General features: G+C 38.9%; 3 protein-coding genes across 6 annotated transcripts in view; 1 reads left to right on the plus strand and 2 right to left on the minus strand.

Annotated features, from left to right (window-relative positions):
* Window positions 1-3,635: 3,635 nt before the first annotated feature.
* Window positions 3,636-5,798, minus strand: LOC144651103 (neuronal pentraxin-2-like). The gene is made up of 4 exons (XM_078510987.1): window positions 5,515-5,798; window positions 4,862-5,081; window positions 4,304-4,434; window positions 3,636-3,984 (listed from the first exon to the last, which is right to left on the minus strand). Exons 1-4 carry the CDS (start codon window positions 5,750-5,752, stop codon window positions 3,734-3,736), a joined length of 840 nt encoding a protein of 279 aa, XP_078367113.1. The 5' UTR covers window positions 5,753-5,798; the 3' UTR covers window positions 3,636-3,733.
* Window positions 5,799-13,389: 7,591 nt separating this feature from the next.
* LOC144651109 (uncharacterized) lies at window positions 13,390-16,907 on the minus strand. The gene is made up of 3 exons (XM_078510999.1): window positions 16,835-16,907; window positions 14,595-14,791; window positions 13,390-13,977 (listed from the first exon to the last, which is right to left on the minus strand). The coding sequence occupies exons 1-3, from the start codon at window positions 16,887-16,889 to the stop codon at window positions 13,717-13,719; spliced, it is 513 nt and encodes a 170-aa protein (XP_078367125.1). The 5' UTR covers window positions 16,890-16,907; the 3' UTR covers window positions 13,390-13,716.
* A 2,392-nt stretch (window positions 16,908-19,299) lies between these two features.
* Window positions 19,300-26,246, plus strand: part of LOC144651110 (uncharacterized) — a 28,464-nt gene continuing 21,517 nt past the window's right edge. The window contains exons 1-3 of one of the 4 annotated variants that reach the window (XM_078511000.1): window positions 19,300-19,429; window positions 24,314-24,495; window positions 25,464-26,056. In XM_078511000.1, coding sequence (XP_078367126.1) covers window positions 19,381-19,429; window positions 24,314-24,495; window positions 25,464-25,718 — 486 coding nt within the window. In that variant the 5' untranslated portion in view covers window positions 19,300-19,380 and the 3' untranslated portion in view covers window positions 25,719-26,056. Of the gene's footprint in view, window positions 19,430-21,116; window positions 21,251-24,313; window positions 24,496-25,463; window positions 26,057-26,246 lie in introns of those variants that run through there. The other 3 variants (XM_078511001.1, XM_078511002.1, XM_078511003.1) reach the window with 3 other exon arrangements.

A 26,246-nucleotide genomic window follows, 5' to 3' on the forward strand; every position in this document is an offset into this window, starting at 1 on the left:
ATATATTTGTAAAAAAGCTGCTTTTTTACATAAAAAAGCAGCTTTTTTACAGTTATATAATTGTAAAAAAGCTGCTTTTTTACAGGAATATATATTTGTAAAAAAGCTGCTTTTTTATGTAAAAAAGCAGCTTTTTTACAGTTATATAATTGTAAATAAGCAGCTTTTTTACAGGAATATATATTTGTAAAAAAATTGCTTTTTTATGTAAAAAAGCAGCTTTTTTACAAGAAAATAATTGTAAAAAAGCTGCTTTTTTACAAAAATATATATTTGTAAAAAGCTGCTTTTTTACAAGAAATATCTTTGTAAAAAAGTTGCTTTTTTACAGAAAAACGGACAAGATGCTGCATAGAGTACCTTTAGAGAATTTGAGTTGAGAATTAGGGTATGCCAAAACCCATATACCAAAGCGCAACTGTCTTAAAGCCTCAGTCGAACACTGAGTCACAACGTTAATATTATGCGAAACGTGTAGCATTTCTAGATCTGTTTAGTTGCCTTGTTGCTACACTTTTTGAAGTGTTCGTGATAATGAAGCGATCTTGCATTCCCGGTACATCAAGCCTGTTTCATTTCGATCAAGATATTGATTTTCGTTCGCTAAAAAAACGAGGGACTGAAACAGGCTAATATGTTTCGACATGTGAATGTTTACGCAAGGGTCATGCAGAGGTCACGGAAACTAAATCATTTGGTGAAATCAGGATATTCACTTTTTAAAATTAGCTCTATTTAAAATACATTCATACGAATCTCGTGCTTCGGTGATGCGAAAATTAAGAACGGAAGCGGTTTATTATTTGAGGCCAGCTGCTTCATCAAAACTAAACAGTCATCATTCCGGCGGCCTTCGATCGGCGAGTTGAAATATAAATCTGTTTAAAACAACAAACGTCTGCTTTTAGGCTAAGAGTTAGAATATAATACGAAGAACTTGCTCCAGTGTTTATCGATTTAAATTTATTTCAAACAAACGAAAAAACCTAACCGTTTTAATTAGTCTTTGCTGAGCTACATGTATAGCAGACAGACCTTTTTCTTGCAAACCTAATTTTGTAAAGAAACCGGCCATACACATGTTCACACATTAAAATACAGAATGACACTGCCAAATAATTCAAGCCTTTTAAGCGTACAGAAAGGTTCAGAACACTTGCTTTAATTGAAAGAAAGCTATAGCCTTCGAATCATTTTTTTCTTACAAATATATAAGTGTAAAAATGCAGCTTTTTTACAAAATATATAATTGTAAGAAAACCGCTTTTTTACAATGCCGTTTTTTTACGCCACACAGATTAACATATAAATATGACCAAATGCGCCTGAACAACTATACTGGATTGCCTTATTCCTTGAAGCTCGCCTAGCAAAAAGTAAAACAGGGTGTCACAAACCGATATTTTCGATAGTTCATGATCAAAAGGGATAGGAATCGGTAAAAATCAATATAAATTAATCGATTCATATCGACAGTCGATAAAATTGATTGGCAGACTCATTGTGATACACGACTTTGGTTCATGTATCGAGTTATGGATGTACGTGGAGTGTGGAGAGCACGTGAGAAATAAAAGCATTGTTCGAGGCGTAGTCGAGAGCAACTCTAGCCGCGTCTCAACAGCAAAAGGGACCGGAAAAGTTTCGGCTGAATATTTGTCCGCATTTAAACGCCAGATAAAACTTTTAAACGCGATGACTCTGCTTCTTTCTTGTTATCTTTTTAATCCTTTGTGAGGCTAGAAAATCCACACCGATAGAAAAGCTGGGAAGACTGTCACAAACGTTCTCCATTTTCGAGATAAACGAAGACTTTTCTTGTACACGTTATTTTATAGAGCACTCTGGCGCCATCGATTTAGCTCGCGTGGCCTGATTTGCAAGATTAGTATCGATTTTGATCGAAAAATAGCGAAAAGATAAAACCAAAGTTCTCGTAAAGTAAGTAAGTAAGTAAGTAAGTAAGTAAGTAAGTAAGTAAGTAAGTAAGTAAGTAAGTAAGTAAGTAAGTAAGTAAGTAAGTAAGTAAGTAAGTAAGTAAGTAAGTAAGTAACGTCTTTATTTATAGAGGGTAGCACTTAATAGCTAAAAAGCTAACAAACTCGTGGCCCTCCTATGTAAAGCATTTGTGTCAACCCGAGTATTTAAAGATTAGCCTGTGACTCGCGACATGATAAGTGCCTCAGTACCGTAAACCTAAAGAATGTTTTTGAAAGGTTTTTGTTTTATGTAATGTTTGTGCAAGCCATCATTTGTTTGTCGTTGTGTCGATCCACATTGATCCATATTGCTGTTTTTCCCCGCATTTTTGTCGCGAGCTAATTTCTTAAAAACTTTCAAAATTTCGTCCAATTTTCACAACTTGTGAATTAACATTTATTGTCCCTTAAAAAAATGTGCATTTATTTACCTCAAGCGTTTTCGTGATTAAAGGAAGTTTAAGTTATTATATAAATGAATATTTAGTTTCATAATGATATGGGAAAATCTCATTTGCATTTACTTTCAACACACTTAATTAATATACACGACCAGTCGTGTATATTAATTAAGTGTGTTGAAAGTAAATGCAAATGAGATTTTCCCATATCATTATGATGTTCAGTAATACTTTCTTGGCTTCGGCGAACAGAATTTCACAAAGGAATATTTAGTTTATTATACTTTATTCAATAATTAAGAAAATAATAATTTTTTTTAAGAAACAACAGAAGTAAAATATGATGTAGCAAACATCATAATCAAGATAAAAGTTGATATTTTATGTTTTGAGCTAACAGTGTTTATGAAGTTGTCATGGTAGAAAACATTCATTTTCGGATTCTTTGTTTTTTGATAGCGAAATTTGGTGTGATCTGAGATTAAAAATCTAATCTCTAAGAAGGCCGCGAGCGACCTGGAACCGTCTGAATCAGGCTACTCCGGCCAGGACTTGTACAAGTACCCAGTATGTAACACAGTTTTGACAACGTGACTTAACATTATTTGTTTGAGTGTTGTCTTCTTGCCAAGAACAACTGTGACTGAAATAATAGATTCTATAAGGCCAATCTTAAAAGTAGTTCTTAAATTAATAACTTTTTTCACCATGCATTTTTCGCTTTAAGGAAAGGATATTTGAAAAAGTGTTTTCATTCAACGAGTTGTGTGTTTTGAGCATAGAGTTTCTCCATTTTTTGCGAAAAAGTTCAAAAGAACTATTGGACCCAGCTTAGTTCATGTCTTAGGATTGAACCCACGCTATGAGTAATATTTTGAAAAGTTCCCTGCTTATTCCAGAAAGTTATCTCTTGGCTTCCAAGTGATGTGAAAAAAGCATTCATCTTCGTAACGTGCAACTGGATATCTTTTCTTGAGTACACTTGGGTCATGCGCAGTTTGTAACAGCAATGCCTGCCTGTGTTATATGAAAAACTAGTTTTAGAGCAAACAAGTTTCAAATTTTGTATTTTTCCGAGATAAACTGTCAGTGAATTTGTCTTTGCCAAGTTTGAATAACACTTCGGAAGTTGAAAATCACGAGAAAAGGTCGCATTGTTTTAGCCTCGCCCTTACCCAAAACAAAAAAAAAGACACAAATTGGAAAGATAGAAATCAAGGAAGGATGCTCAAACACGAATAAAACAAACAGAAGATAGTTTCCCAAGTTTATTTTAAATGTTGCTCTACAATGCTCACATATCACATCAGTGTGTATGTGCCGGAGCTGACATCTTCATGGAGGTTTTTAACTCTAACATGACGGCTTTATTATCTTCACTGAGCCTTTCAAGTGAGCTTTAAAGTCGCTCCACTGAAACACGTTCCCCACCCCTGCCAGGCACGACTTGGACATGCGCGTGATTTCTTGGTCTTTTATCACGTGATCCCAGATGTTGACACCTGTCATTTCACCGATGAAACTTTGTTTGGCATCAAAGGTTCCTCCTTCCGAGTCTTGCTCCTGCCCAAGCACCAGGGCTCCTCCACCACGGATCACATAGCCTATGAAAACGCCAAGAGAAACGACGGTTAAGCTATCTCCTTTATTTAAACAGTTATTTCCCCTTTTTCTTTCAAGCAAGATTAAAAAATAAAAACCAAATTCAAGCTCCTTTCACACCGCCTTTCACCCCATGCTTTCCATTCTGTAAGTCTGTTTTTGTCAACAGACTTACAGAATACCAGAGAACGTAATCGTAAAATACCAAAATGACATTGATTTTACTCTGTGAAGTGCTGTTATGACGTGTTTGTTACACAGTTAGGGAACTCGTCAAGAGTCATATTTGGTCAGGAATAGTTACTAAGTAGATGAATCTACCTGTTTTAACACCTGTAGCAGAGAAAACAACCTTGCCATCTTTGTACATCTTCCGTGATCCAGCGGTATTCTCCCATGTTGCGCAGATGTGGTGCCAGTTTCCATCGTTTGCAGATACGGAAGTTTTGCCGCTAAAGAGAGCAACAAATAGCCTTGAAAAATCACGCACCTGACATCTTTTTATTACTATTTCTTATTTCCGCTGTTTGTTTGATTTCCTCACTAATTGTACAGGCATCCCGTCTGAAACGTTTGCTTTATTAATGGACAAACATACCTAACAATTCAATGAAGATCTATTGTTCTAATTTTCTTTGATCGATGTGGCTTGAATGTATTTATGGAACTGCTGATTTCAGGGCAAATAATGGCATAATTCACTAGAGGTTTCGCGTTACTTGAATCATTTTATTCAGTCTATTTTTAGCTTTTTAAATTACTCACATTCATCGTAATTTTCATTAACATAATTTGTATGGCGCATTTTATCATAATTCTATGGTAATTTGTACCATATGAGTAGAATGTTCACTTCCAATAGCTAGACATCATTTGTACCTTTGAGTGCCTCCAATCCAGAACCCAAAATTTCTGTAGTCATGCAGAAGCAGCTCGTTGGTTGATCCCACATTGTAGCCCAGTGGCGCGCCTTCATTCCCTGAATCAGCGGTTTTCATCCACAGACAAACTGTCACGGCTGTGAGGCTTGGCATGCCACGTATGATGACGTAATCACTGGTTCCTTTTCGCGGGAACAGCAGTGCGTAACCTGCCGCAGCTAATTATGTGAAACAAAAACAAGTTCAATCAATGTTCGACTGCGCCTCAATTTTTTTAATAAACTTCTTGTATCTGGAGTATGTTGGCTAAGACTTTACTTGCTAATGAAATGTACGAGGAAAAATGACCAAAAGATCAAAAAAGGCGTTCTAAAGATTGTCTGCACATCTTTTGAAAAAAACCCCCCAGCAAATTGAGCTCCAAGTGTCAGTGATCATGAGGTTTATATGTGAATATATCAGAGAATTGAAGCCGTCTTTTACTTTATTCAGCATAGAATATTAGTAAAAACCGTTTTGTAAAGCAAAGGAGGTTGTTTTTAGAAGGTGATTGTACCGTTGTGGAGGTTTTGGAAGTAATTTGGCCGTATGACTGAAATTTGCTATGTTTTACACATGTGGATCGCTCAGGGAAGTAAAACTAATACATGCCTTGTCTTTCCAAAGTTGTTAATCTCTGAGACATCTTTTGAACCTGTGCTGACAGCGCTGCGAACGGCTTCGTTTCTCCTGTTTCTCGGGCCGTGGACACGACAACCTCGTTATGGTCTCCACTGATGAAAATTTTCCCGTCCGCGGCAGTCTTGTTCACGCGTGTGGACAAGACAACTTGGGGTCCAACCACAAAAATCAGGATCAGAGAAAAACACATCAAATCTGAAGCGCACATGTTGACAGAACGAAGCCTATTGGTAAGACTGAGTCACCTTCGTCGGTGATAGAAAATTTTATTAATTACAAAGTACATTATAAATATAAACTGAACAAGTTTCTTTTTCTCGATCATAATGACGCATCGTTTATTATGACATAAAGAGCCTGTTATTAAAGTTTCACTGAACCTTGACGAAACAATTTTATATCATTTTGGATTCAAAACTGAAAGGTACGTTGTGACTGATTAGTTAATTAAAATTGCTTTTATAAAATGTCTCTTGCTTATTTCATTATCCAAAATTTACTCTGTGGTGTCTGCGTGTCTCTGTATGAGTTACTCTGTAGATGTAAAAACTATTTATGCACGTTAGTGACGGTCGATAATCTTTAAATTGTGACATTCAATTGGCAGCAGACAAAACAACTTCTTTGTGTTCGCGTGCTCTTACGTTAGACTTTTTCGCTCAAACCAAATTGCGCTTTTCATTCCATTCGTCGAGCGACTCTCTTTCACGGGAACTCGGCTAGATGTCTTTCATTGAATTCCTTTGAAGCCAGAGTCAGACTGAGTGAAACCATGATAAATTATAAAAAACCCTTGCGAACAGGGTTGCTGTAAAATTTTCCACGCTTTGTTTATTATTGTTATTCTATGGTCGGTAAAAATTTCCATAAAATTTCAATTTCGTCGCTTTTTAATGGCAAATTACACTGTAATCACGTTTTACTTCGCAGGAACCCGGTTAATGGATTAATGCATAAAGCAGAACGAATTGTCAGGGCGCAGCGTACCGATAAAGACCGGATAAAGACGAACTGAATGCTGACTAAATATTCAATCAAATGAAGCGTAAATTTGATATTTTACGTGATGTAACCGTTATTTTATGTCCTCAGAAAAAGTCAGATTAAGGTCAAAGTTAATTTACTCAATACACCGTGTTGTGGCTTTTGTGTGGAGAGTGTCGGTAAAACATGGAAAATAAAATTAAAAATATCAGATCTTTCTAAGCTGCTTTAAAATAATTATGTTATGATTTACTAGCAGCCATAAAGGTTATAGATTTAAGAATTGGTTCATGCTTGACGCACGAATATCAAGTTTTATTATTCAACACATGCGCGCGCTGCCCATATATGGTCAAAATGTTAACGATATCTGTCATCCGTACATAACAGATATCCTGCGGTATACGTAGGTTGCGAAGATTCGTCCGAAATCTTGTAATGCGCTGCATAATTACAGTTTTTCTTTCTGCAAAATGTGTTTCGTTGACAATTTGTCGAATAATAAAACAATTATCCTGCTCAATCTTGCGGAATATCGTCTGATTTTAGCCAACTCGGCCTACGGCCTCGTCGGCTAAGTATTTAACAATTATCCTGCGAAATCGCGCGGAATATCGCCTGTTATTATTCAACACATGCGCGCGCTGCCCATATATGGTCAAAATGTTAACGATATCTGTCATCCGTACATAACAGATATCCTGCGGTATACGTAGGTTGCGAAGATTCGTCCGAAATCTTGTAATGCGCTGCATAATTACAGTTTTTCTTTCTGCAAAATGTGTTTCGTTGACAATTTGTCGAATAATAAAACAATTATCCTGCTCAATCTTGCGGAATATCGTCTGATTTTAGCCAACTCGGCCTACGGCCTCGTCGGCTAAGTATCAGGCGATATTCCGCGCGATTTCGCAGGATAATTGTTAAATGGATGCACGCAGGAAGTTTGGAGAGTCCGAGAGATGCGTAAAGGCTGGTTCTTCTCATATAATCGCCCCGATCGTTTCTATCGCCTCTGTCACTTCAAAAATTTTTTTGCGATCGTGGCTATTATATATGACAACTAACACAGACAATCGCAAACGTCTGCGGCGATTGGGGCGATCACGATTGCTTGGATCGCCCGTGTTCTATTTTTCTAGCTCTTCTTTCCCTTCTTCGCCGTAAAACTGTAATATCTGAGAATATAGCCACTGTATACGCGCGATGGAATTCTAGCGGGCATTATTTTTAATAGAACATAGCTGAAAACTATAGAAGCCCGGTACCCCGGATGTGCGAATTGTTTGTCGAATTTCGCTGAACGACTTCGTCGACTTCACCTCTATTCTCTTGTTTTGTTGTTTAAATGATGCTTTAAAGCAGCAAGTTTTTTATCAGGAACGTTTTACCTGCTTAAATGGAAGTAAGACAGTGCCAAAGGAAGCGACAGATGAAGAAAGAATCGTTAAAATTTGTTGTTTTTCTTTGGAGTTGTATACGCCACTATTTTGCCGTGAACTGCCCCAAATTGATTGGAAATTATTTAGCAAAATAAGCCGGATTCTAGAAACGCTTTGAGGTAAGAAACCTTTTTTTAGCCACAATCTGAAGACAGAACACTCCACTTTTGTTCTTTTTAATCGAAATAAGAGGCGAATTTGAAAAACTTGCTGCGAAACGAACGCATGAAAATTTTTCATTTGAATGAAATTGAAGTAGGCTTAACCAAACTTGGATGCGTAAATATTTCAACAAGATTTGTCGGCTTTGTGAGAATCTTTTGGTAGTTGGAGAAAGGACTATATTACCTATATAAATAGGAAATATGAATGAAATGATATCTTGGTTTATTTATAAAGAAGCCGCCAAAGAAAATAATAAACTAAACTTTCACTTTTACCAATGTTGCGTGCGTTTGTAAATGCCGTGAGCGGCCTCAAGCGTGCATTATTTTCTTTTATAATATAGATAGGAGTCTACGCGCGCTCTGATTGGCTAAAAACCTTTGTTTTATCAGAGTATAAAACATAGAAAAATCATGTTTTATTGTTTTTCGTCAGCTTTCCTCGAGTGCTTCGCGCGTCGTTGACTGTTCGTTGGCTATAACCACTCGTATCCAACAAGGGCGAATGGAATAATTGTTTTATTAAATTCCTTTTTAAGTATAAATCCACTGGACATTTCATTTTGATGTAAACGAAGTGAGGCGGGAAAAATTGTGGCGCGGTGTCCACTGCTTGAGTTGAATGAAACTCGCAAGGAAAGCGATCGAGAGAGTTTTCTTTCGAAGATTTTCTTCGACAATCTCCTCTTAAATCGTCTATTCATGCTGGAACTTGATTGTGACAACAATTAAGGTTTACGGGAATATCCGAAGCAATAGCTTTTCTGGAAATTATACGCCTTGTTCAAGTCGAACGAAGAAAGGGACGGATGTCATCGAGACTCGGTGCAGTCGGTGAAGTTTATCGAAGTTCAAAAAGACAAGATCAAGATTAAAAGGTAACAAACTTACCTGAAATGCTTAGCCTTATTTTACGTCGAATACTGAATGAAATTGTGTCAGTTTTCTGGTCTTCCCGTAAACTATTTTCTGCTTTTCATCTTTGTTTACTCGCTCTTGTTGTACATATTTTTAATTGTTAAATAGAACATGGAAAACCATCTCTGCCAAACTCGTTGGGTTTGTTTTGTTCCGTTTTATTGCTTTAACTATTTTTCTTTTTGCAATCGATGATTTAAACTGGTTTACACCGTATGCAAGCGAACACTTGTGTTTGCTGTTTTCTTGTTTGCTATCGTTATTTTTTTAAGTTCTTGATGATCACCTCTAAAAATTATACTAAAACAGTTATGCATCAGTCAATTGAAACCCCGGCCCCCCGACCCCCGAGACTTACCGGGGAATTTAACATTTACCAAGTGTTAAAACCCGGCTTATTTCCCCAACCTAGGGGCCTAGACGTCTGTTAAAAACCCCGCATAGCGGGGGCATCCGAATCGACTTTCAGGAAAAAAAACGGACAAAAATCTTGATTTCGTGGCCGAAGTTGAAATATCTATTTCTTTCATTTATTGTCCATGTATAGTTACGAGGTCGGAAAGAAACCTGATGTAGTTTGTTTCTGCCAAAAACTTATTAAAAAAATTGTTTTTCGTGGTCAGAGACACAAAGTTGTCAAATTTAAAACCCATAATTAGCCATTATGAACACGCCTGCCGGAAGACCCATAATATCGGGGTGTGATTGCCCTACAGAAAGTATTTCAGGTTTTGTTGACCATCTACTTAAGCCGATAGCACAGCGACAAGCTTCGTGCGACAGACTTTAATAACTTCATTGAGAAGATTACAGTGCCATGCCCAAACAGCCTAAAAAAAGCTTTCCTTTTCTCATTAACACTGTATGCGAAGCATACGGAGAATTTCATCAAGGAAACCCTCCCGTACAGGGCATTTGCCATAGAAGAGGCAAGATCTTGCTAGGGGGAACTGGGGGCATGCCCTTCAGAAAATTTTGAAATCTAGAAGCCCTGAAACTCTTTCTTCAAGATTTTTCTTAAGGTATTTCTTGAGAGAAATAAATCTTTTTTAACTTGGGATCATTTCCCCAACAAAAAAATTTGTTATTAAATTTGGGTTAAAATCTAGACGAGGTAAGTGCCTTGTCTTGCCTCGTCTTGCCTCGTCTTGCCTCGTCTTGCCTCGTCTTGCCTCTTTCTACGGCCCTGCCGTACTCGTTAAGAGAGTTGCTCAGTGTGATCTTTCAAGAAAGCTCGTTCCAATTCAATGGAAAAGATTATCTTTAAGCACATCAAACAGCCATGGGCACGACAATCGCCGCAGTTTCCGCTGTCATCTTCATGGCCAAAATAGAAAACGAAATACTCAGACAAGTAGCAATAAGCCTATCCTTTGGAAACGATTTATTGACGACGGACACAAGAAGTGACAAAATAGAAGAATTTCTTCTAAAGGTAAACAGCTTTCACCCTATGATATGATTCACGGCTGAAATCTCAGAAACAAAAACTACTTTCTTGGAGACGATAGTGTACAAAGATGGCAGATTTTAAGTACAATGAGTCTATTTTTATCGTGTGAACATATTAAATACAAACCCAGGCGTCGCGAAAGGCTTTAAATATCAAGGAAGAAGCGTGGAGACTTTTCAGAAGGGATTCCTCAGAACGAACATTTTGAGAAAAACATTTAGTCCTTTATGTTAAATCCCGGCTGCCGTCCCCGCTTTAAGTGATCGCGTGCTGTTAAATCACCGCTCCATGGCCCCGGTCTACTGACATTTTGTTAAAACCACCGCCCACCGGGGCCAACGCGCCGTTAAAAGTGCGTTAAATCCCGGCTTTGGACGCGTTAAATCCCCGCTAAGTCCCGGGGGTCGGGGGGCCGGGGTTTCAATTGACTAATGCATTATTTGCCTCAGGCTCAGTGATTTTAAAGATAGGATTTGACGAGTTTTGCATTTCATTGAAGCTGTTGAAGGCTGCCATTGTGTTGGATCTAGGGCTAAAATGATTGTTTTACGTATTTCTTCGGTCATACCAGGCGATCGGGACGATCATATGAGAACCCCTGATCGCTTCGATCGCCTACGATCGTCTCAGTATTTGCAAACGATCGATTCGATAGAAACGATCGAAGCGATCATATGAGAACCAGCCTTAAGAGTTGCTCGACGCGTAGCCGAGAGCAACTCACGTTTCTTTCGTGCTTTCCAAACTTCCCGCGTGCATCCATAACACGATGTACGTGCAGCTAAAAGCTTGAACCAATTAATTTACAGTAACTGTGATAATAGGTTTTTTGCCTAGAGAAGATAGCGGCAACAAAGTTTTGTGCGAAAGCAGGTTTTAAAGCACTGCCAGGCTAAAAGGTCAACGTCAAGGAAAAATATGAAAGTTCTTCTGTAGTTTTTTCCATTTAGTTGTTGTATGTATCCTTTTGAATGAAAAAAACTCTACAGAAGAACTTTCATATTTTTCCTTGACGTTGACCTTTTGGACTAGCATTCCATTCAGCGGGAGTAGAAATATTCCTAGCCGCTTAATGCTACGGAAACCGGGATAAGCTCCGGCAGTGTGGGCCGTTTGGCTCGTGGCTCCTCTTATCTTATGTATCCTTTTAATGACTGACGGATAGTAAGCGACGGCGAAATACGAAAATGCAACTTCACACGTCATGAAAAATACGCACGGCTGTGTGTATATAGTTAACAAATATTCCATGAGCGCGCGTTGGATATGAGATGGTAGATAGCAAACGAGGCAGCAGACAATCCCTCACTCGAAATTGTAGTAAGGCAGCCACCAACCTCTCTCGACTAACTGAACTTGAAGGGGATAACAGAAAACTGACAGTGAATACCAAGATAGCTGTGTACAGAGCATGCATTGTCAGCAAACTACTCTATGGCGGTGAGACCTGAACTGCCTACATAAGTCAGGAACGTCAACTCTACATCTAAGTGTATCCTTGGCGGGGGGTAACATGGAAGCACAAAGAGACCAACAATAAGGTGCTTATTAAAGCAGGACTTCACTCCATGTATTCTCTTGTTCGTCAACGTAGGCTCCGTTGGCTCGATGGATAATGACCGTTTCCTTAAATATCTCCTCTACGGCGAACTTGTAGAGAGGAAGCGAGCGGTCGGGAGACCGAAACTTCGTAAAAAGGATGTGTGCAAAAGGGACATAAAATCCACCGGCATGAACGTTAAGACGTGGGAGGCCCTGGCTGTTGACAGAGAAATCAGGAGAGCAAGGATGCGTAATTAGCACTACTAGAGAACAGCACATCGTCTTGCAGCGGATGATGAAAAGAGCGAAAGGGAAGACCAGCTGCGAGCTCTCAAAAACCCTACACGAGGAAGAGTTGTTATGTCAGAACTGCGGCCACATCTGCCTGTCTCAAATATATTCCACGCCGCCAAAAAGTTCTCATTGTCAGTGACGTGAAACATCAGGTGAGAAGACTGGTTGAAAATGCCAAAAAAAAAACATCTCAGTGGCGTGAAACAGCACACCACTATTCGCATTTCACACGCATGCAGTCATTGATATTTAAATCTTTCTGAGAAAACCAAAACTTTGGGTGACGTCTTTCTTAGCAACGGCTTGATTGACACAGACTTGCACCGTTTCCAGGCACCGCTATATCGTCAAAGAAAATTGCCGACTTTCTTCCCCCTGGTTATAATTCAAGACGCACCTGTTTTTTTTTTTTTAAAAGGAACGTTTTGTGTTTAAACCTGTAATGCAGGTTTGAAATGTAAAACAATTTTGGTTTCCATGGCAATGCAACTTGCGACACTGTTTGTGGCCTGTGTATCAGGTTTGTGACTGCAGGTCTGACTCTCTAACTGTGCATTTTTCGTGTTAGACGCGGTGGTGCGGGTTCGAGCCCTGGCCGGGGTCATTGCATTGTGTTCTTGGGCAAGAAAGTCAGACGCTTTTCTATCATAGTGCCTCTCTTCACCCAGGTGTATAAATGGGTACCGGAGAATTTAACGCTGGGGGAAACCCTGCAATGGACTAGCATCCTATCCAGGGGGGAGTAGCAATACTCCTAGTCACTTAATGCTACGGAAACCGGGATAAACTCCGGCCTGTATGGGCCACTTGGCTCGCGCAGACTCTACCTTAACCTGTGCATTTTTCGGCTTTGAAAAAGAACATCTGAAGAAAGATTTCTCCTTAGTGGTTCACAAGGCACAAAGTTTCTTCATTTTATGCGAGAAAAGGTATAGGAACTTAATTCGTTATGATAAGATGAACGCTGTGGTAATTAATTTAACTATAATAATACTTTATTCAAACACAAATGGTACTTGAAAAACACTATTTTGATTTATAAAAAAAATTATGTTTATTCAATTATTTATGACTTATCCCGTTAACATACTAACCGATATATTTTTTCAAGTTCACTTGGGTCAACGCAGTTTGAAGCAACACTGTCAGATCTTTATATATTGTCACAAATCAGTTTAATTTATTTTAAAATTGGTATTTCATATGATTTACAGTAATATATGGTATCGCATGGTTTTATGTAAACCCTCGATTAAAAAAAAGAGAGCCCGGAGTTAAAACTCTCTGTTGTTCACTTATATGAAGCAAAAATCTTTGCGAATCCTTACTGCATTGAAAGAGAAATATAAAAGTCTTAATATTCTGGGTGCAGCATTTAATACAACTGCAGAAAACTCACAAGGGATATCATTGCACTTGCGATACTGGCGATGAAAGAAGCACTAACATCTCGGGCCCCTCCACACTGGTTGTCTCCTGTCGGCTGACGAGTAGTGGTCTCCGCGCCTTTGAAACCGATGCAGCCGTCTTCCTGGCAACAGCTCGTCAGTTTACATTTGTCGAGAGTTCCACCATTCTTTTTGATATCAGCTCTTATATCCCCACACCCGGTAGCCTCAAGCGCGCTACAGAGCGACTGGAGGTAAACAGAAACGTTTTAAAATTAAACACAGTCAAGGTTTAGATTACATTGCTTATATTCCATACACAGAAACTACTGAAACACCTATCGCGAATGAAAAAAGAAATCAGTAACAGAGTAACACGTGACTTTCCTTCAGAACGTTAGACGTTAGACGCAAAGAAAAATCATCTGACTTAGATGGGATTCCTTCTCTTTTCTGACAGTTAAGATGTTTAGCCGGCTAAGGATTGATAGAGATCAGAAAAGTGGGTTGTTAGTTGGGTAGCCACGCAACAATACGGGACATTAATGTCGGGAGACTTAGCACAATTCTGGGCCAAATGACTGCTAGCCCCCTTCCCCTGCCCCCAAGCGATGTAGAGAATTTACCATCTCACACACCAAGATCAGGGCATTTATGTTTGTCAACATTGCTTGGGGGGAGGGGGATAAAGAAATGAACAAGAGAGATCGCCAATCTCAATTTTTGACGTACCAAAAGGTTATTTGGTATCGCCTTAACAAGTTTCGTAACTATTTTTGATCTCCATTGTAGTGTAGAAGAATACTGCGTACGGTAAGTAACCAGATTGGTTTAAGGGTGGCTTGTATATATCTGAGCATCTTACCTTGTAATAACACCGCATTAAACTCGCATTGTACGTCGTTTGTCCGTATGTCATTTGCAGTGAGAGTCTCATGCAGGCATCGTATATGGCGTAAGGTACCGTTTTATTGACGTTGTCACAATTGCTTAACGTTTCTGGTTCTAAGCACGTGCGATGGGGTAGGACTGGGTCACAGGTGTAGCAGCTTATGGCGACAGCTACAAAAACAATATTAAAAAGAATAATTCTAACTGCTATTGAATGTCATCGTTAGCAGTAATAACAAAGTAACTGGCTATCGGAAAGTTCGGAAACAACCTATATATAAATGTTCTAGTTCTGGCTAGTTACGCAATCTTTTGGCTCGCCTTTATCTAGCCTCCGTCGAAAGCGTTCCCACATTTTCGGCGCGCGAAAATTTTCGCTCCAGTTTTCGCGCAGCCAAAATACGAAAAACCCTTCATTCGTACGGGTACGATCGTTACGCAATCTTTTGCCTTGTTTATTAGGAAGTCGTGACAAGCCAAAAAGGTGTCAGTAAAGGGTCAGTCTTCATGGTCTTTGAAACTAAAGCATAGGTAAAGTAAAGTAACGTCTTTTTTTATTGTGGGTATCACTCAATAGCTATAGAAAGCAAACAAACCCGTGACCCTCCTAATTACAATTTTTTGAAAAATCAAAAAGCTAAGATATACAATAAAAAAATCTAAAAAAAATTAGATATTAAAGAGGTACAATTAACAAGCTCCAATAGAACTGTTTTATGTGACAAAAATGCACGAAGTCAGGAGGACCGCTTTAAGCCGGACACTTAAAACCGACACCAAAAGGACAGGAATGAGCGCCCGTATTATGTAGGTGAGGTAGAGTTTGTACGAGTTTTGGTCTCTTTCGGACCAAGTGAACTTTCCGTAATAGGGAAGTGTCCGAGGTGTCAAGGTGCCCGTAAGGAGAAGTTTTAAAACAAAATGCCTTTTTGTTCTAGGTTGCTATTTTATGACAGGACACTGCTGTATATGTTGTGGTGGCTTTTGGGAAACATAACAGAGCGTGATTGAAGCTGTGTTTAGTTATAATAGACGTATATTTTATGGCTGGATACGCCATGACCAGTAAATTGCAGGAGGACTGTATGTATGTATGTATGCACACTAAAATTGTCTGGTACCCAGCACCCTCGCAGCCGTGACACGTTATTTGGTTTTTCACGCACCACTTATAGTGACAGGAGCGTTACGTGACGATGTTTACCAGTCAATTGCCGGCTTCAACTGACGTCACGGCAGCCATGCTGGTGGACAAGAACAAAGCATTTCCTTCCGCTGGAACCTTAATTCTTTTATCATGCAAGTTTTAAAAAAAAATATTGTGTTGTCCACCAACATGTCCGCCTTGTCACATGGTTGCAACCCAAGAATTATGTCATTATTTTTGTAGTATTTACCAACTATTGTGGTTTACTCCTTGCTACTTCGAACTAACTTTAATTTGCATCTTGTCTTTGAAACAGTCCATAGCAATTATTTGCAAAATCAATCGAATGAACATGCCCTTTCACATGCATGCAAACAACCAGTTCCGAAGGCTGAAGGTTTAGTGATAACGTATCAGTACAGCTAATTCGAGAAAGGTTGTCGAAAAAAAGCAGAAAAGCACAGGCGACAAGACCGAAGGCTAGGAAGAATGGGTAGAAGTTGTGAGCTGCTGCACGCGCTGAATACTAATAAGATGACAAACGCGTCAGAAACGCGAATTTTCATGTGTTCTTTTTCTTCAGCCATGTGGAAACAAGGTACTTTTAGCCACGCTAAGGTAAAACGAAATCGTCATGTGCAAAAATACAAACTTTAGCAAATTTCAAGTCAATACCCAGACCACCTTTCGGTCTTGTCTCGTGCACTTTTGAGCTTTGTTTCGACAACCTTTCTCTAATTAGGTGTATCTACAAACTTGTATCGCGAGACTTTGATAAGTATTTATAGTTTAAGTCAACTTTTGCAGAATCAGGAGTTTACAGGTCCATCTAGAAAAAAACGCCTGCTAATAATCTTCTCTACAATCTTTTCTAGCGTTATTATCTGCTAATCCAAACACCTCAGTGAAGGGGAAATTGTGGATCGACTGTGAAACAAGTAAACAATGCCTGCACTCATGTTTTTTACGTCTAAGTTTCGGGGTTCAAGCCCGGTCATAGTTTTCTTGCTATGTATCGGTCTATATATCTAAAACAAATAAAGCGAATATAGGTACAGTGTGCTTACCACGCGGCAATGCGAGAGCCAGAAGGATAAGAACAGAGACATCCAAACCAGTCATGTTGATCAGTTCAAAAATACGAATACAAAATAAATGGACATATTTCACTCGCGTCAGTGAATACAATGTCAAATATTTTGATTATTTTTTTTGTTTTTGTTTGTGGGACGAATTTCAATAGTACATAATGTATCTTTAATTTTTTTAAAAATAATGATTGTATTTTATATACATATACAACACTACATCAATTACATTTACCTACACCATAACATGCAACGGTTATAACTAGTATACCTAAATGGTAGAAGTGCTGCCAAAGGGGAAGAACGATTTAGTAGTATGCTTGCAGTAACTGATTTAGTTAAGGCCCCTAGCAAAAATATGGTATTATGCCGAAAAAAACAAAAGGGACAAAACAAGAACAAATAAAAAGAAAATACAAAAAGTTAAGAAACTATTTACAATTTTACATCAAATAACGGACTTAAACGCAAAGCCTTCAGCGTTCGCATTGTGTCGGGGATTGAGTTCCACGCCTTGCTTACACCAGGCTACTTCCCCTATTGAGTGGCATAAAAAGGCACTGCAGTAAAATTAGGCTGAAGAGAGCTTCGTGTCGATTCGAGTGAACTTTTTTCTTACAAAATTTGCCTTGAAAAGCAGAGTATTTAACATGTTTCAGTTTACTTTGTGCGGGCTGAAAATCCAAGATGTCACTTGTTTGAAATCCTGCATTGCGCTTGGTCACATATCAAAACGCTGCAAAACGCAATCAACGAGGCCGACAAATTGGCGCTCGTTTCTGGTTTGGCCTTTGGGTACAATAACAATTTGCTCGTACTAAAAAATAACGAGAAATACTTTGCGCATCATGGACATTTTTCATTGCTATATATTGTTAACTATAAAGATTACCGAAAAAACGGAACAACATTTTGGTGAGTGGCACCATTATCAAGTATGTGACGAGAAAAAAAACTAATTTATACTGAAAGTAAAGGTGCGAAATAGAATAAATTAAATTGTAACTTTTCAGCGTTCATGTCATTCCAGTGAGGTGTCAAAAATGATAATGAGAGCTTCGTCTGCATCTTCCGCCATTATTCACAAAGCATTAGCACAAAGATCACATTGAATTCCACTGCACATCCTGAATCTTCCATTCGCGCATAACCACAATTCCTTGCGCCTTTGATGCGCATCCTAAATCTTCCGTTCGCGCATAACCACAATTCCTTGCGCCTTTGATCTTTCCGCCGACCACAATTCCTTGCGTTTTGAAGAAAAAAGCGATTGCAAGCCCTTTTAAGTAATCCTTTTGCCGATTAGAGAGCTGCCTCGCTCGTTCGCTTCAGGCTCACTTCGCTGCGGCAGCAATTATAACATTAAAAGAAACCATTATGACAACATCATAATGGGATTTTATGACAAGGCATCCGTGAAGGCAGGGGCCCCCAGGCTACAACCTCGTCCCCAGGGAAAAGCGCCCTGGGGACGAGGTTGCCCATGGCCCAGTCTAAGGTGTGTGACGTATTGCGAGTATTTCGTTTCCAACCAATCACGATCAACCGACTTCGGGATGTCAAAGTTCTTAAGCGTGTTCTACAATGCACTCGCCACTTTTGCATGCGCTCACTGTTCACATGGCTTGGCTGTCAGTGTATTTTTTAATTTTCCACCTCCTCCCCTTCCGCTGCCTGTGGATTACTGCCGTAGTTTACCGATATATTTTGTACTTTAGTGTTTTATCTACGATTTTAGTAACTGGCGGTTTTTCCCCCACCTTTGCCGAGGAGATATTTGTTTAGTGTATATCGGCAGATCTTGAAAAGAAACTTCGTCACCTTTAATGGCCAAATTTACTCCAACTAAAGCCTCTGTGTTTAATAAAGCAGTCTTCAGCAAACGAGTGCGACGCCATGTACAGCTCTCGATCGTGTACAGTATACTATCTTTTTCCTCATATTGCTACAAAATGACTTGTAATAAAAGGTAAATAAAAACCCACTTGCATATTAATTACTTGGATAATGTATCTTTTGATGCTTTACAGAATTATATATAAAAAAAAACAGATGCAGTACGCGTCACAAGCGGGTAAGGCATTATGGGTACATTTATATTTCTAACTGTTGCCCTTTCTTTCATTGTAATACATGCAGTAAAAAATTATTATTTTTTAAATAATTTTTTAAAAATAATTTCTTCTCCTTCGCAAGACAAAAATTCCAGGGATAGGGACAAAATCAATGACTACTTTACTGAGAAATCAATTCTTGGTTGTAATTACATGGTTCAAATCCAAACGTTACGTTGCAAGGACAAACGAAGAGAAAAACTACGGGTCCATTTGTTTTCACTGGCGGGGGGGGGGGGGAGGGGGTTGATCCGATTATCATGTGTACGTAATATTAACACGTGACCCCTCCGAGCCAATTAAGACCTTGTTCTAAAAGGGACGCTTTAAGAACCCGGGCCAAACTTAATTAAGCTTGTAAACCGCTCCCTTTTATCGCTGTCTGAAGTATAGCCGTTTGCAGCTTTGAACATGAAAAACTTTGTGGTCTTAGTACTCTCTGTGGTGGCCCTACCATGTGGTGAGTACATTCAGTTATTTAGCTTGTTTAACCTAATTCGAATCTCATACACGTTACATTAATGTGGTTATTTCGTTCTATAATCTCATACGTAAGCACGCTGGTAAATGTACACAGGGTGCGCGCATGGTCTTAATATATAAGTGATGTACTTTTTATTGAAAACAATCCATCCCTCATTTAAGACACATCTGTGTAGGTTTACGATACCACTCGAACACTGTTTCGCGTAATCGCGGAATCAAGACTTTAACTTATGCAAAATTTGCGTTTGAATTGTTCAAAGTTCTTCAGTTTGCTGTGACTTTTGCAGAGCTATATATTTATCCTATTTTTTTTGGCACAAACGAAAACTTTTCACTTATGAACTCTGTTTCGATTTACAGTGTTTTGATCTTCCTGCTATTTATATATAGGTCTAAAAAGCTAAGACATTAGACTTTTCGAGCTTTGAAAGCGAAGGCCTCATTCAAAGTCCTCGCTATCCTAGAAACTTTTGCGTACCACGTGGTCAAGCGTGGGATTGGGTTTTGGGCGCGTCTTAGTCAATTTTTGTCAATTTAAGACACTAATTTGGAAATCCGTACACGGGTAGTTTCGCTACCCATTTATGTATTATGAATTGTGTGTAATCGGAAACATTTTTGTATAGTATTCGATGATTTGCTGCAATCTTGACTCGAAAATAGTGCATAAAGCAAATTTATTCTGTTTTGTGTGTCTCGCGTAAATTCAACCGAAATGAATAATCGCAGGGGGCCCACCCCCGCCGTTTGGGTGCTCTTTTGTTTTTCTGTAGTGAAGCTATGGGATTAAATGCTTTGGAATAAACGTGTGTATATTCTTTAATAAAAACGTGCTCATATTCTTAAGTGGTTTACCTGATGCGAGAAGGTAAAATCGACGTCAGTTTTCTTGCTGGTAATTGGTTACATGAGTAAAACGGTCAAATTAAGTAATTGTTAATGAACAGTTAGTCTACGGCGTGATAGCAGATGTACATAGTCACAACACCTGTAAATACCTGTTAACAGTTTCCACACGATGTTTATATCATCTAGTATACTTTCTTGTCGAAGAAAGCACGAAAATTTTGACAGTTGTTATAGGAAACGTTTTTGCCAATTAGCAAGTGGAATAGTGATGAAATGAACCACGGTTAGCTTAAAAATTTAAGAAATGATCTTCGCAACTGCGTTTACAATTTTTACAGCAATTGTAAACAGTTAAAAAACTATTAAAGTTTTTTTTGAGATATCGAAGGATTTAAGTTTATGATTCAGGTCCCAGTCTACCGAAAATCAGTCATTAGTAATTATCATCTAAAGAAAATTAAACAATACGGCCTCAGAAAGCGGCCTTTTTGGGCGTCTTATGATTACAATAGATGCCGCTGTGAAAAGCATAATAAACGACCAACCTTTGTTAATTTATGTTTGGCAAAAGTTGAGCGAGTTAAGGTGAGAAGCCAAAGTGCGAAAGAAGCAGGCGACCACGCTACTGCCATAAAATAAAATACAGCGGCAAACGGGCGATCGATTGCATGGCAGAATTCCAGATTATTGAAAATAAACGAGAATGATATAATTACATTACATTGTAATGGGCCTGACCGGATTGTCACGTGTGCTAGTGTTACGCAAATTTTTTGCTTATTTGACCAGAAGAGCCAATAAGAATAAAGCCCTGATCTGTAAGGGACGCCGCAAGATTAAGCTTCGTATATCTAAATCGCTCTTTCACAACTGAAGAAGCCGTTTTTAGCTTTCATCATGAAAACTTTCGTGGCCTGTGTTGTTTTAGCGGTAGCCCTACCATGCGGTAAGTACGTTTCCTTTTACAAGCTACGATTTGTCGGCCTGATTTGTTCCAAGCAAATCAGACACGCTGCGCTTCGATGGCCCAATTTTCTTTGCCTTATTTGAATTGCGAGCATGAAAATCGGACCGATTTCTAAAATCTGTGGCACTGCAAAATATTTTTTTTTAAATCGTGCCGTTTTTTAACTGCGCACTCATTTTCTTACCACTAGCGACGCAAGCACAAGCGCAAGCATAAGCGCAATCACGCAAAAAGGACAAATTGTTGGAGTGCTTGCCGGAATCACAAGCACAAGCATAAAACTGCAATGCGCTTGTGCTTCGAAGCGAAGCCGTTTTTAACGGTGAAATAAGAGCTGTTATTCTTGCGCTTGTCTTGCGCTTGTGCTTGAGCTTGTGCTTGCGTCGCTAGTGAAAACAAGGCTTTGCGCATACGAACCGAATCGAATGAATTAAATAGACATAATAATCGAAGGGTTGGGCGGTGGCACGCTGATTATTTTCGAGACATGAAGATTTGTTACGAGTTTCTAGCTTTTTAAGAGATCCCCGGTTTTTTAAGCGTAGTGTGTAAAAACTGGGAGGGAAAGATACGAAATTTAAACACAAGTTCAATTCATTCAACACTGCAAATGGCGGCAAGTCGCAGCGGGCATCATCCGCGAAAAGTTCACACTAAAATTATGTCATTGCGATTGAGTCTTTTGACGGGGTATATAACTAACAAATCGCCAAAAGGCCAACCGAATCCAGTAACTGCAAAAAATAATTTTGAAGAAGTAAAACGCAAAGCCACCATATTGCTAAAAGCCAACATTTCGCCAACATATCGCTAACTTGAAAACCAACATATCGCTAAAGCCAAAATATCGCTTAAGCCAAAATATCGCTAAAGCCACGATATCTCTAAAGGCCAACATTTTGCCAGTGACTTCAACAAATAATTTTGAACAAGTAGGACTCTAGGTTAGACAATAGTTTGGAAATCTACAGCAAGGTCGTAAGTGTATTTAGTTGGTTTGTGGCATGAAAGAATACTAATTATGCGGTTTTTCGAGGAATAAAAGACACTGGTTTTCTCTGTTCTGATCGAAGTCCAATATTATTCAAGATCTTTGCAAAACATTGCTATTTTCGACTCAGTAGGGTCGAGTTAAATACGGAAAATGTATTTTGTAAAACATAACATGTAAATCAGTTGCGTCTAGAGATTATGATAATCAACTTTGAGTAAGAGGTGGTGTCCTTTTCTGAACGTACCACCTTTTGGACCTGTAAAATTTAATCCTTTGGCAGCAACTAAAACCAATTGTGTCTTCCCTTAGCGAGTCTGGTAAGCCTTCCAAGGACACAGCACAAGAACTAAACTGCTGAAATAAATGCAACTCCAATTTACATTTACTTCGCTGACTGTAATGAAATTAACAAAAGAATTATACAAAATATTTGCTTAGGAAAGGAACTGAAGATAATAAATTAACATACTGTAGAAAGAGCGCGAATGCTTTTTTCAAAAATGGTCTTTAATTCAGCTGAAATGAGCCAGTGTTGATGAGAAAAAAACTATAAGCTTTACAAGGTGACCAAGAGTTTCCTGTGTGTATCTTTACTTTCATTTTAAGAAATTTAATTTGTTTGTTTTTTGGCTCAGTGGGGTTTTTACAGATACTAGTTAGACAAAGCTTCCTGCGGCATTGTAAAACAAAAATATGTATCCTTAAAAACAACATATCGGACCCTTAACGTGAATTAATTCGTAATCGATTATTCTCAAGGCGGTGGAAGTGTTTAAGCTCCAAACAAAATTATTATAAATTTTAAGCGAATCCACTAAAACTTAGTAGGAATATTTGCGGATGAATGTGAAGATTGGACTAAAATCCTTTATCACTCACTCACTTGAAATGCTTTTTTAAATTCTGCTTCTGTATGGCCGCACAGTTATAGGTTTTAGCGTTTTTCAATTTTTCAATTCTTTCATTCCACCATCAGTGCTGTTTCTTTGGCATAAAATTGCAGGTTTTAACACTTGAGAAGATCTTTCGAGCCAAGATAGGGACACAATCTCGAAAATAACTAAAGGATACATTCAAGTAAGCCTGGTTTTCACTAGAGACGCAAGCACAAGCGCAAGCAGAAGCGCGATCACGCAAAAAGGACAAATTTTGACCTTTGTGCTTGTGCTTGCCGCAAGCACAGGCATCCAAATGCAATGCGCTTGTGCTTTTGCTTGAGTCGAAGCCGTTTTTCACGAGGACATAAGAGCTGTTATCCTTGAGCTTGTGTTTGCGCTTGTGCTTGCGTCGCTAGTGAAAACCAGGCTTAAGCGCTGATTTGAACATTCAACGTTGCTTGGCGGTGGTTTTGAAGAAGTGTCCCATGATTATCCTTGCAACCATTGCTTTAGTTGGAAAGTAATAAATTACTCAAAGGTAATTTTAAGTGCTGGAAAATTGTCCAGAAATTTCGTTCTGGGCGTTGGCCCTCAACAAGGAAACTGGGGACCACGACAAGGGCAAAGATAAAACTGTTCAACCTCGGTGGGATTCGAACCCATACGTCCCCCGGATTAGATCACCAGTCTACCGACTGAGCTACGAGGTCAGACGGAAGTGGGTGGTGGGTAATTTAGGTGCTTCTTAAGCAAATGAAAGATCATCGCAGTAATGTACTCAACTTAAGCAGTTGAGAAAAGCAAGCCTGAAGGAAATTCAGGCTTAAACGGGAATCGAACCCATGACCTCTGGTGCTACTATTCGTGGCAAGGTAGATGCAAAGGGTACAGTTGCAAATGCAATGTTGCGCCACCTAGCAGATATTAGAAGTTGGAAAGTACAAAATTGACTCAAATTTTAAGTGCTGAAAAATAACCCATGGATTTCCTTCTGAGTGTTTGACTTAGAGGGAATCGGGGAGGTCAAAGAATATTTTGTGTGGACCCCGATTTTCTAACTTTTCCAGGGAAACGGGGTCTGGGTATGACAGTGGCGCTTGAAATGGCAAGAAAACTCCTTGATTAATCACATAACGAATTAAATATGAAATACTTGCTTTTTTCTTGCAGCTATGGGCATAATGTGCTACGAGTGCACGCCGAGTGGTGTTGGTGACATGTGTGATAATCCCACAAACGTAACCAATTGTTCAGGGCCTTTCGACGCATGCGTAGCTATGGCTATGAAAATAGGCATGAAGAACCCAATAGCAATGTCGATGACGATGAGGGTGATGTCGTGTACGGTGAAAGTAAGTGTGTTATTACCTTCCCCACCATGCCATAACATAACCTGACATCACACAATACACTACAGTACCTACCTACACAGACTTTGCTCATAAAAAAACTTTTAATATTAGCTTCGCACGAGAAGACATACAATAATCGTTAAAAAAATATTAACAGAGCTATATTTACTATGTAAATTTGTTAACTTCTATGCTTCCTTGGTTCAGTTAGATAAATAGAAAAAAAAGATTACTTTCCAAGCGACGATATATACTTTTACTATCGATCTTTTACTAGGTCGAACTTAGGTAGAAATAAGCAGTCGCCCTGTAAAAAAATGGCACGAGCTTTTATTTTACAGCCAATTTTTCAATTTATTTTGCATTGGTTATAATGCTTTAGACTGAAATTCCCGAGCCCCTTCACGCGCTCAGCGGCCGGATCGAAAACGGTCTCGCACATTTGGCGCGCAATTATAGCCGGGTATCATTTGTGGTGACTGCTCGCTTTCGAAATCAATCATATTACAAGATATACAACAAAACCAGCTAACGCTTACGCTAAACAAATATAAAAGCATTACATGTACATATAATATCTACACCATTTAGTAAGAAACCACCTTACGAAACATTTACAGGGACTGATAATTAGGGCATTTAATAAGTATAAGGTACTAAGTATAATAAGTCACTTCACAAATTATTAGACAATAGTTCGTGATGCTCACAACCAGAGGACGAGATTGAAAGAAAACAAAAAACAAACGGTGATAGTATTAATAAAAAGAGCTTCAATGCCACTGGCTTTACGTACTTCGTGCACAGCAGAATTTTGTGGTCATCAGTCGAAACACATTGTATTTCTTTTGGATATTCGAACCACCTTCAAATTCTGCACTTTAATATTTATCTTTGACATCAAAATTAAGGTCATATCTTACTGCATCTTGTGGTTTCAAGATCTTATTTTGTCATTTTCTTTTCAGGCCGGTTGTTCCCAGGCGCAGGCAGTGTGTGCTAACGTTTCATCTTCGATTGCTGGAGGCCTCCCGGGTGCTACAGTAGATGGCTGTGAAGCCAAGTGCTGTGAAACAGACAAGTGTAATAACCAGAACCTCGTGCAACTAACAACACCAGCACCTTCAAAGCCCGGTCCTACAGCCCTGGCTGCATACACTGGTGCCTCTCTTACCATCAGCATACTGTCCCTGCTGGCAGGACTCGCTATCTCCTTTTATTGATCGCCGATACACAGTGTAACGTGTAACATGCATGTGCCGGGTCGAGTTACGTTCGTTTTCTTTAGGGACAGTGTTTGTTGGGCACAGGTGCACGCGTTCTTATAACGTCTTTGTTTGAAACTTTTCATGGAAAATGATCCTCAGAGGGTTTATTTCAGACGCATATTTTGCGGGGTTTTCACCTTTACACTACACTTTTTGCAATGAATTGTTTTTCTAAAAAGGCTGGTTTTACATCTTACCATATTTTGAATGTTGATTTCTTGGTAATGCATGTAACATTCACTTTATGAATGCAACACGGAGTGGAAGCTTCATTAAAATAAAATACACTTGCACACATCGGCGTGTTTTATATTCTATTCTTCCATAGTTAATTTTTTAGGCGGTAACTGAACAATCTCGTTCCCAGAGCCCGCGTTACCCTTATCCAGCAGAATGCATGTTGATTGCTTTCATTTAGGCACACCACCCCCCCTCCCCCGCCGTTTTATGCACCTACCTTTAAAGGAACACTGCCACGACCTT

This window comes from Oculina patagonica, chromosome 4, assembly GCF_052425735.1.
Source record: "Oculina patagonica isolate OP01 chromosome 4, crgOcupat, whole genome shotgun sequence".
Lineage (NCBI taxonomy): Eukaryota > Metazoa > Cnidaria > Anthozoa > Scleractinia > Oculinidae > Oculina > Oculina patagonica.

Coding starts and splice junctions, on each gene's coding strand:
- LOC144651103 (XM_078510987.1), bottom strand. CDS start 5,752: ATGTGCGCTTCAGATTTGATGTGTTTTTCTCTGATCCTGATTTTTGTG. Junction 5,082..5,514: donor AACAACTTTGGAAAGACAAG/GCATGTATTAGT, acceptor TCACATAATTAG/CTGCGGCAGGTTACGCACTG. Junction 3,985..4,303: donor TGCTACAGGTGTTAAAACAG/GTAGATTCATCT, acceptor GCGTTTTCATAG/GCTATGTGATCCGTGGTGGA.
- LOC144651109 (XM_078510999.1), bottom strand. CDS start 16,889: ATGACTGGTTTGGATGTCTCTGTTCTTATCCTTCTGGCTCTCGCATTG. Junction 14,792..16,834: donor GGCTCTCGCATTGCCGCGTG/GTAAGCACACTG, acceptor TTGTTTTTGTAG/CTGTCGCCATAAGCTGCTAC. Junction 13,978..14,594: donor TAATGCGGTGTTATTACAAG/GTAAGATGCTCA, acceptor GTTTACCTCCAG/TCGCTCTGTAGCGCGCTTGA.